Source organism: Lutjanus erythropterus, chromosome 14, assembly GCF_056507025.1.
Source record: "Lutjanus erythropterus isolate fLutEry1 chromosome 14, fLutEry1.hap2, whole genome shotgun sequence".
Classification (NCBI taxonomy): domain Eukaryota; kingdom Metazoa; phylum Chordata; class Actinopteri; order Lutjaniformes; family Lutjanidae; genus Lutjanus; species Lutjanus erythropterus.
In genome coordinates this window covers 16,080,037-16,091,793 of record NC_139330.1, presented here as the reverse complement: position 1 = coordinate 16,091,793, position 11,757 = coordinate 16,080,037, and the positions used below count along the sequence as shown (strand labels likewise).

General features: G+C 41.8%; 1 protein-coding gene across 1 annotated transcript; it reads left to right on the top strand.

The window, feature by feature from the left end:
- Nucleotides 1-3,218: 3,218 nt before the first annotated feature.
- gdf10a (growth differentiation factor 10a) lies at nt 3,219-10,474 on the top strand. The gene is made up of 3 exons (XM_084736049.1): nt 3,219-3,719; nt 5,861-7,017; nt 8,303-10,474. The coding sequence occupies exons 1-3, from the start codon at nt 3,464-3,466 to the stop codon at nt 8,492-8,494; spliced, it is 1,605 nt and encodes a 534-aa protein (XP_084592175.1). The 5' UTR covers nt 3,219-3,463; the 3' UTR covers nt 8,495-10,474.
- The last annotated feature ends 1,283 nt before the right edge of the window (nt 10,475-11,757 follow it).

The window sequence follows — 11,757 nt, the reverse complement described above, 5'->3', positions numbered from 1 at the left end:
ACAAATCATATTCACTCCTACAAGCCTTGAGTCAGTTCATATGCTAATATACATAGAAGAACACCCTAGAGGGCATTTTATCATGTCATCTTGGACATAGAGGGCATTTCCACAGTTTTTTCCACTGGAAGTACCGTTTACCATGTTTTATCCACTATAGATGCTTCCAAGAGGGCACTTTTGCTTTTTTTTTTCAAACATGGGGGCACCAGGAGGGGGGTGCTGATTGCCCTCCCTGTGGCAATCCATGTTGCATCCATCTGGTCATTTATGTTTCGTGTCTCTTTCAGCTCTATGGTGTGCATGCTGTGTATAATGCTGGCTGTAATTTCAGTTGTCCCTTTAAAGTGATTTTGCATTGCTGCATGTCCACACTTGGCCTCAAAGTGTCTGTTATGTATCTGATGTGGCCGTGTTTATCAAAATCTAAATGTATGGGATTCTGATCTCAGTGTGAGCCTGACTACTTCCACATGTGGCTTTGAAGATCCAATAGCAACATAAGCAAAATTCAGTTTTGTGCGCTGTGACCTGTCACTTAATACTCGCGGGTTTCAGACAGAAACATTAAAGTCATACTGAAATGACACGTGTAACCATAGCCTTAGATTATGCGCCCAGTTGGGATCTCTTGAGAAGCATTTACCAGCGGTTTCTCTGTCCTGCTGGGGTTTTTCAAATCTTATTTGATGTAGTCGCAGCGATGCTGCTGTCCTCAGTGTCCTGATGGAGAGAGGAGCATTATTGTAGATAATGCCCAACATTAATCTCACACTGGCCTACATACTCAGGGTCAGAGGTCAAAGCCATTTCATGTTGTCATCCTCATGCTTGAACTTGTATTGGTCTCCTCCCCACAACTATTTATTATGACCCTAATGGCCTGGTTTCAGATATCACTTAAATTCTCCCTCTCAGTGGCATAAGGTAGTTATGATAGTCCAGTGCACAATAGTTAGAAGATATGAAGCACACACATCATCAGACATTTATACACTATATTTTCCCAACACTGTGCATCATGCATGAACATTTTCTTATTTTTATCTTATATTTGTTCTTAAACAAAGCAATCAGAGGAAAATAAGAAAATCCTACATGGGATTCATGAAATGTGCACTGATATTCTAATTTGTTCTTACCCACCTGAGCATGTTCATAAATTGTATTTGGTCTTGAATTGGATGTGCGTGCTGGGGAATTTGTATTTAACATATGGAAACACCCCAATAAATCCATATAAAGGCAGCAGGCTTAAGGGCTGTGTGCAAACCACAAACCAACCACCCACTGACATTTGACAGGCAACATTAAACTAAAAAAGATTGGCACCACCTTTAATTTAATGTGAGTTCTTTAGATGCCCATTGTGTAAATTCTGCTGCTATGGGGTCTCTCTCACATTAAAACAAGAACAAAAGACATATCTCAGGCAGAAATCATGTTAATGGACGAGGTAATACTAAAGTTTTATTAATTTAATATTCAGTCACGTGTGCCTTCCTCACTCTCTGACATAACTCTTGTGTTTTCCCAGAAGTTATAGCAAAAGTCTCCTTGTTTATTTCCATGTGCTACACTACCGAAAACAGCAAACAGATACTCCCATGTTTTTAATGACAAGGGGTTTTAATGGCTTGTTAATAACAGAGAATGACAACTCACTGTTGGGCAATTATTGTTTGGTTTCCAACTGTTATTACTTCCAAAGAAACAACTGTATATCTTTCAGTATCTGTTGGTGCATCCAGAGGTTTTGTTTCAGAAAGTGGTCATCCTCAGATGCCACTCTAAATCCTCAATGGATTTCTCACAGTGCTTTTCAAAGATGACACTTAACCAAGTGGAAAACAGTGTTGCGTGAATTCAAACAAATGACCACAACAATTAATCACATTTTGTTTTTCAGCAGAGACATGGTATGGGAAAAGGCAAAGCATTCATTTGACAAAACCATAGAGCATGCCACTTCAGCCAACTCCCTCATAATGCTCCTCCGCTATCACACACACACAGTTTCAAACACATCTCCAGAATAGTCCAGATTTAAGACCTGTCGCTGCCATGGAACATAGTGAAAGGAGTATCCTGTGGGGCCCTTGGGGGCCAGAAAGGTACTATGAAGCTCTGTATGTGTGCTCGTGCATGCATGTGTGCGTGTGAGTGCGTGTGAGTGCGTGTGTGTGTGTATATGTGTAGTGTCAGAGAGTGACCCGAGAGGCCCAGCTAGTTACAGCCTCTCTGCTGGAGACCACCACTTCCACAAAACAAGCATTGTTGGTACAGAGCTCCAGACACCAGAGACACACACATGCACACACACACATGTACAAAAATACATACACACAGCAGAGACAAAACTGAGATTGAAACTGTCAATCCCAGCAGAGATCATGTTCTGTTTGCCATGAATAAAATCACGGTAAAAAGTCTCTCGAAAGTGTCTCACCTCACAGAAACACACACACACACACACTGTACGAAATGTGGATCACTGTCGCTAACAATAGCCCTTGGGTGGTTGGTCAGACTATTATTGTAGGTGTTTCTATGCTAATTATGTGTGACTGAGAGCATGTCAGAAGCAGTTACTGGAAATAATGTGGTGAGCTGGAAACTGTGAGGTAGAATTACTTTGCCTGCGAAGGAAAAAAAAAGCAGTTTGTTGAGTTTCAACAGAGGTTTTAAACAAATGAGTGCTGCTCTGAAACACTGAGCCAAAACCACTGGATCAAAGTTTTTATGGTCGCACTTCTTCTAAAGTACACCAATAAGACAATACAAGCTGCATTTTGTAGTAAATAAGATAAAAACTAGAAATAATATGTTCTTTATTTGTCAGTATACAAACACAGTTAGACACCATACACCTAAAGATACAATAAGATAATAAAATGTGGACAATATTTGACCCTTTATTATACTCTTGTTAGACGTTATTAGAGGGTAATTTGTGACACAGTACAACAGAACTGCACTACAAAGTACTTAGAAAATATAAAGAAAATGTGTGTGTGTGTGTGTGTGTGTGTGCGTGCGTGCGTGCGTGCGTGTGTGTGTGTGCAACATAAGGACATCATCATCATCATCATCAAAGAGGGAGGAGGGGGTCAGCATCATGACCTGCACTCCTGGCTGTGCGCTCTGCAGAGAGACCTCGTTGGCTGACTGGAGTATACGTCAGCACCTCTCGCGCTCCAGTATAACCCCCTCAAGCCTCTGGCGCTCACATAGACGCAAAGTGTAAAAGTAGCAGCTCCAACTGTTGCCCGGACAAACCCACTCAGCATCCCCGTCCTGCACAGGCTGACACAGAGGAGTGAGACGGATCAGAGAACACGGAGCGGAACATTTACGCACGGCCGGATTGTTTTGGCGCGTCTGGGATAGTTTTGGACAAGATTTTTCTGCACTGTTTGACTCTTGGATTAGATTTTTTTCCCCCCTTAATTTCAGCACTTAAATGGCAGCTCTAAGTATGATTCCCTCGCACCTGCTCCTGTTGATGTTAAACTGTTTCCTGGGTGCAGCTGCATCAGTTAGGAGCATGAAAGGGAGCTCTGGGAGCGCACAGGACAGCAGCTTCCCCCAGTCATTCTCAGATGACCAGAATCAGGACATGGTCTCCCAGCACATGTCCAAACTGTACGAGAAATACAACAGGGAAAACCGCCTGAGAGAGGGAAACACTGTCAGGAGTTTCAGAGCCAGCAGCCAAGGTGCGTGCACGCATTGATTAACCTGCCTATAATCGAAAGGTATCGCCCACTGCGAAAGCGCTCAAATGCAACAATTTCATTATGGAACTACAAAATAATTAAAATAGGCTTGTGTGCCATAAGTGCACCAGTAATCCGACGCAAAAAGCAAAAATAAACATGAGGAGAAGTCAGAAAGCCTCACTGATCCTCTCCGTAGACGTCTATTGTAAGTCCAGGCGCTCTAAATAGGTGGGATTGTTTTGGAACAGTCTGAGAATGCATTTAAATGATTTTGGGCACACTGTGTTTGTGGCAGCAGCTGTGCCCCTTCTGCTCAATTACCGCAGACAGACGCGCAATATGCGCAAGAATGCATGCGATTCCATGCGAGCAGTGCCCAACTTCAGCACAGTAAAACCTCAGCGGTCACTGTAGTGGCTTCTGTGTTCCTGTTGTGGCTACAGGACATGTGTGACTGGAGTCAGAGGGGCTTAAAGTGCAGTCGCTCCTCTCTGTCTGATGCTGTTTTTATAAACACAACTCACAGACATTTATATCCCGCATACTTCTCAGATGGCATATCATAACACGTGTGTATTTTTACTGCAGAGGCTGAGTGTAATCCAAGGAGAGATGTAAGAGAGTTTTCACAACAATATGAGATCTGTTAAAACAGTTGATTATGTCTTGGTGTCTGGGTAGACACTGCTGGCTGTATTAGGCTTAAGGGGAAGCTTTAAAAGAAACTGAGGTAAGCACTTCCATATGCAGGCTGAATCCGAGGTAATGTATATCTCTTGAGTCAGTCCATACTTCCGCTGAACTCTTACACAATGAACAATAACTCTGCTGTTGAAGTTAATGTTAATCATGAATATGTAGCTCTCTGCCCTCCACCCCTCCCTCCAACCCTGCCAGCCACATCCCCAGAGTCTGGTTCCTCTTAAGGGCACGTTCTGCAGTCCTACCAGGGCGTACCAGTCACAGACCAGCCACACAGCCCAGTCATGTAACATAGAACAAGTCCCACTTCATAAGATTTTAAATGCAGCAGGAGTGAGTTTGGTGCAATTCGATGCATTTTTTTTTTTTTTTTTCAAAATCCCTTTCCTTCCTCCCTTTTATATATGCTTTTATTATCAAATTGTTCCTTTTTCAGTCATCCCTTCTTCTACAATGCAAATAAGGATCAATTTCTGGTCACCAGTGCCTACATTGGCACTTCCATCATTTAATCATGCCAAAAACATACATATACATACATTTATGTATTTATTTGCACAATAAAACAGACCAGCAAAACATAACAACAAAATAAAAGGAGCAAATTGTGCAGGTGAGAGAATAAAACCCCTAAAGCAGGAATACTCAACTTGCAGCCTGCAGGTCAAACCTGGCCTCCAGCAGGATGCCAGGATATTCAGAGTTCTCCCCTAAAACATAGCATTATCGCTCAGCAAAAATAATCAGGACAAGCAAGCAAGCAATCATTTACTAATTCACAACGAGAATAAACTGATTCACACCATCTCTCCCAGGCAGGGGTCTGTCCCCGATAACATTCAGCTGTGGTGACACTTGATTTCTGCATCCAGCTGATCGATGCTGGCTGCTGCGGTCGGATTTGCCGTTTAGCAATGTTGAGTGAAGACAGCAAACACAGAAGGATCAACAATGAAAACAGGCAATTAAATAAACAATGGTTGGATGGTTTGTCTTTATTTGCTACTTCATTCCAATCCTAAACCACTTCGTTTACTTTGCCAAATGACAACTGCTGTGTGCAAGGTTATTGGTATCAGGCGCCATCAGGAATCAAAACATTCTGTTCTGGTAGCGGTACAAGAAAAATTTATTAACTGGCTCCTGGCCTCCTGTCATTTTGCAAAAGCGGCTCCTGTGCTAAGCAAGTTAAGTATCACAACACTAAAGGTATATAGAAGAAATTTCTCCTGAATAACTATTATATGTATGCAAAAACATAAATTAAATAAAAAATAATAAAATTAATCTATCTCTTTCTATCAAGAGCAATTCAGTGACAAATTTTTTTAAAATAAATTTTAGTTTTACAAATGTCACTCTGTGGATTTTAAAAAAGTTTCTTTTCATGTAGTTCACCTGACTGACTGACACTGATTGAATTATTGTCTTTGCAGACTCTCCTGAACACAGGACAGTGTACCGACTGAATCTTACATCCCTCCAGGACTCAGAGGTCATCCTCTCGGCCACATTCCACTTCCTGCTCGATCATCGGCGCACTCATCAAAAACCCTGGTTCTGTAAACGCTTCAAAAGCCCATCCTGCCGCTCCCCAGCCGTCCACTCTTCTCCGTCCATCAGCCTGCTCCTTCGCTCTGTCTCCTCTGGGTCAGAGGTCAGGTCTGGGTCAATGGGGTCACTTTTAGGCAATGTGACCTTCCACCCCCACAGGAGAGGGGTGTGGCAGATGAAAGATGTGACCCAGGTCATAAAGGAGGCACGAGACAAGGGTCATCTCCTGGTGTCAGTGGAGTTGGACTTAAGGCAGCAGCACCAGAGGAAACCAGAGGAGGCACTCTCTGCTGGCAGCCTGCCCTACCTGCTACTGTATGCTAATGACCAAGCCTTGGCGGAGCCCAACAGTGTGGCTGCGAGCCTTCAGAGATATGACCCATTCAGCGATGGAGGAGAGCCCTCACAGTCCTCACAGCTCCTGCACAAACCCAACTCCTCACCAGACTCAAGAGGACGCGTGAGAAGGGAAGCACCTCTGCTCTCTGACTCCATACAGAACAATGAGCTGCCCGAGGTCGACCTCAGGCCTGATGGATACAGGAAGGATGACCTTTGGGAGAGCACTTGGTACCTGGCACTCAAACCCAAACCTAGAGCCGGAAAGAAGGAGAAGAAGAGAAAGAACCAGGAGGAAGAAGGAGCGGAGCAAGGGAGAGGAGCACATAAAGAACAAGGGACACATAAAGAAGAAGGGACATCACAGGGTCTCAAACCTGACGACTCAACTGTGAAAAAACTCACAGACAGTCACATCCTGACTGTCAGCGATGGACGAAAGCATGAGCGAAGGCATGAGGGAAAGGATGGAAAAAAGCACAAAGGGAGCGCAAACTCTCAGTCACCTGTTCTGAGTTTTGATGAACAAACAATGCGTAAGGCCCGGAGGAGGCAGTGGGCCGACAACCCGCACAGAGGCTGCTCCAGGAGGAACCTCAGAGTGGATTTTGCAGACATTGGCTGGAGCGAGTGGGTCATAGCACCCAAGGCCTTTGATGCATATTACTGTGCTGGCACGTGTGGATTCCCCATGCCCAAGGTAAGAGCACATACATCTAACAGGGCTTTTACGCCAGCATAGAAGCAGCCCCGTTCTGTCATGGTTTGGGGTTATCTGTAGATCTTTCCCTGCCTCTTATTTGTGTGACTTTGCTTCCTGTCTTTGTCCTCTTCCCACCCTTTTTGATTACAATTTGTTTTACCAGTCCCTGATTAGTTCCTTATGCATTTAGTCCTTGTGTTTCTCTTTGTCAGTTCATTGTCACCCTTTTGTGTCAATCCCCAGTGCTTTGGACTTGGAATTTAATTACAACTGGCCCACACTTGAGTGAAAACAAAAGATGAATTAAAAAAAAATCCAAGGAGGGCAAATGAAAAATCCATAGTAAAATGAATAAATAAATAAATTAATTAATTAAAAAAATCCAAAGTCCACCAATGAAACACAAGTCCAGTGTGTCCAATGACTCACAGAAACCCCAAACCATGAGCTTGAGCACCAAAGTTTGAACCATTCTTAGCATTTGCACCAAAAATAAACTGGTTTCGAAAAGTTGGTTCCCAGCTAGAACCAAAAAACACCAGGTTTTTCTTGGGAACCAAACTGGGCACGTCATGTTCTACAGGCTGTTGTTGCATTGTGTAATGCCCTCTGTTGACGACACCCTTGATTACAATGGTTCCACTTAAAACTGATTCACCCAATGGCACAGAGGATCCATGAATCTTGAACGGAACCCAGGGGCTGGGAATTGGGTGGGGACATGTCCCGAACAATAATTTTGATCAAAATAAGCAAAATATAACCACTGCTGTCTGCCAGTGTCTAGTCAATGTTAGTCAATGAGATTCAGGATTGTGACAAATCACCTGTGTTAATTACAGATGTAAAACAATGTGTTGTCAAGTTTGTGTGCACCCCCTCATTTTGCCTGACATTGGTTTGGTCCACTGCCTACCTATAGCCATGGGTCTCTTTCTATTTTCTATATTTAGTATATGAATTAAGGGACTCGTGAAAAATCTTTTTTTTGTTCAGACCCTCCGGGGAAGTATACACAAATCCATTTTGTAATTTATTTCCATATATACTGTACTCCTCTGGCAGCAGCACAGTTTCTCCCTTTGCACCATTCACTGACATCCCCAACTTGTTCACACCAACTGCGGTTTAAAAATTGGCCTTGCAAGAACCTGATTTGGTAGAAAAGGGCTATCTGTGACTCTGTACAGTCTCAACTAGTTACAAAATGGTATTCTGAAATTATAATGAGTAGCTGTGATGTTCTTTGACCTGTTATTGACCTATTTTCTTCCTCTCCCAGGTGGCAAGGCCGTCTAACCACGCCACCATCCAGAGCATAGTCCGAGCCGTCGGGATCATCCCTGGAGTTCCTGAGCCCTGCTGTGTCCCAGAAAAGATGAGTCCGCTGGCTGTGCTCTACCAGGATGAATCCAGGAACCCTGTGCTCAAGGTTTACCCCAACATGTCCGTCCAGACGTGCTCCTGTAGATAGGGAGGGGAGGTCAGCGGGGGGATGGATGTGGAGAGAAACAGAAAACAGGACTTATGGAGACAGAACCATACCTCTGTTTATAAAGTGGTTTCTTGATAACTGAGAAACAAAGTCACTCTGGCCATTGTTATTCCTTGAGGAACACAGGCTATAGAGAAATCACTTCCATCTCTTCTGTCCTGCGGCAGCAGACTTGAAGAGACACACTGTCTGGCGTCTGCCTTAGCAAGAGGAACAGAGTCACACATGTAAAGTCAGGGCTCCACATGTCCAAGAAGCCCGGTTGTTTTGATTCTGTGTTTGAGATAATATCGAGGATTTCATGGACAGGAGCATTCAAGGGACGTTTTCCTTTTATCTGAGAAATGTGCTCCTTTTTCTGTGAGTTTGTGTTCATGTTTTCTTTGGACACAAAGGCTACCAATAAAAGACTTTATCATTGTGTCATCAGGCAGCTTACACAGTCACATACAGATGACAGAGATTATGAAACATATTTCTACATTTTGTGTACAGCTGTTCTTACTTTTAAGCCAATCATACGCCACATTGTACATACATGCAATCTTAATTTGTTTTGGAGGACAGGAAGGTTATTGTACGTTCTTGCTCTGTATATCTTAAAAAGGAAACATCCAGTGGATTGTAGAAAGCATCTGGAATTCATTTACACCCACCAGCCCCCTCATAACACTTCAAGAATGTTATATTGAAACCAGAAATATTTTTCTATTTTGAATGTGAAACTTGGTTAAACTCATTTGTCATGGTTATTAGGTTATGTATTACTATATTTTAGATGAGATGGAGTTTTGTACATGTGTATTGTTTAAATTATGAAAAGGTAGCCTTCTATAAGTTAGAATAAAAAAGTAATTTAATCCAATGCTCTTGCTGGAATATTATTGTTTTGTACACTTTGTGTTATTCTTGGTCATTACTGCATAGAACGTTTGATTCTTGGGGGATTTTTATTTGTCAAAACAAACCGAAAAGGGCACCACTGCTCCGAAATAACTTCATACAAAAGCAGGAAGGTTCCACTCAGAGATAGCCAACATTCCCCTAAAGCCCCTTGAACCCATTATTACCCCACACCAAAGGCTCAGCTGTCTGCTGTCCAGCAAATACTGTGACTGATGCAGTGGCCGTAAGTTAATGGTTGATGGAGAAAGCAGGAACGCACCTATTAGGATGTCAGCCACTTGAACTTCAAAACATGGTGCACTTCCCCTTTTCTAGACCCCCCAACCCCCTTCAAAAGCAGAACATTTCCAAGTGCAGGATGTTCTCTACAATAGCCTTTTTTCTTTAGACAGAAGATCTCACCCACTTAAAGTCGTCACTTTGATTCACAAGAGGAAGAAGGTGACCCTTGTGGTGCCTTAACAGTGTGTCAAACTGACAGTGATCTGACAGAGGGAACCTTTTGATTATCAGCCCATTGCTCTGTGGTTGTTTTTGCCTTGAGCCTGAAAAAGTTGGCACAGAGGACCACATCTGTTTGCAACAACAGAATGCTCTGATGTTTGCCAGGACCGGACAGTCATTTAGTCTCAGAAGACAGAGACATTTAGTGACTGCTTGGAGGGAACAAAAGATTGAGCCCTTACACTCTTTGTTAGCTAATGTTAACAAAACTCTCCTTTGTCCCATCCTCAAAACTTTTCATTTCATCATAGCCAGGTCAGTCACCTGTTATCATCTCTACAAACAAATTGTGCCACCCGAGTCTGCAGTGCTTTGTCCATTAGATGTACACAGATAGTATTCACTCTCTTTGGGAGTTTTCATGTTTTACTGTCTTACAGCAATGAATCAAAGCTGATTTAATGTCATGATACAGCTGTATTTATACTACAGTCAATAGAAACCCCTTGATGGCACACATGTGATCTCCTTTTTACCTCTATTAAAATTATGTGTTAACAGTGATGACCAGGTGTTTTTTTTATTAAAGGATGTGAATACTTTTGCAAATGTGTAATTTGTATTTTGTATTTGTAATCAATTTAAATCAATATGCAGAGATCCGTTTTCACTTCGACATAAAATAAGTTTTTTTTTCCATTGCTCAGTGTCAAAAAAAACTGCATTAAATCTCTGTTGTAATGTTGCAAGAGAATAAAACATGAAAACTTGTGAGGAGGGTGAACACTGTTTACGTTAATCCTACTAACTGGGGTACCTGCAGATGCCAGGCATATATATATATAAATATATATATATATCTCACAGGTGCTTTATTTGATAATTTCATCATACTCTATAACATTTAAATTTCTAAAATAAATTTCAATGATGCATGTTATACAAGGGTTTATGATCTGCATGGAGTAAGAAGAAGTTTTTACTTCACCAAGATTATGAATCCTTGCATGTAAAAGGGACTCACTGAAATGTTAACATTATAGTGCTTTTTATCCAGAAAAACAGCAGCTCTCCTGTTGACATGTATTTGTTCACTGGCCAGTTTTGACTGGACCAAAATGGCAGCGACACCAACATGTGATCCAAAGACCAGTGTAGCGTCTACGTATTCATGTCTGCGGTAGGGGCACTGAGTCAGTCAGACACAGCAGACAGAGGTTTCCTCATATGCTCTGTCTGTTTTCATTTTATGTGCAAATTTACTGGAACTTTTCTAAGATAATATGTATGTTATCTGTTTTTCTCTTAAGATGGTGTTAATTACATATCTAATAATTATTTGAGAGGCAATAAGTTAACATTTTGCTATGATGGTTGTTTCTTACGGTAGTTTATTTTTGGTAGTCCTTGTATGTAAAATATGTTGGTAGAATGAAGATTAAACCAGTAATTAAATTATTAAAAAAATGATTTCTCATCACTTTAGCTTGGTAATAAAAAAAATTTGAAAAACTCTAACTCTCTGATACATTTGTTATTACAAAAATTGACTGGATGTTTTGCTCAAGAAATTTCTAAGAGACAGCGTGTTGCCTGCTGCTGAGAATCACTGACAAAGTCTGCTTCTGTTTTACCGAGACATGTGATGATGTGAGATGATAACCAGTATCACAACCATAGAGAGATTATCTCGTATCCATATTTGAGGATGATGGAGAGAAACAGATAAGAGCGAGAGAAATATCTGATATATGAAATGCATGATCTAGTTTCCTCTGTTTTGAAAAAGTGGAAACGTTCAGGAACAACACGCCTTTTTTGTTTTTTACGAATGCACCCTTTATTGGGTTTGACCTCCATTTAAATTAAGATGATGACTGCAATTGGGGTTA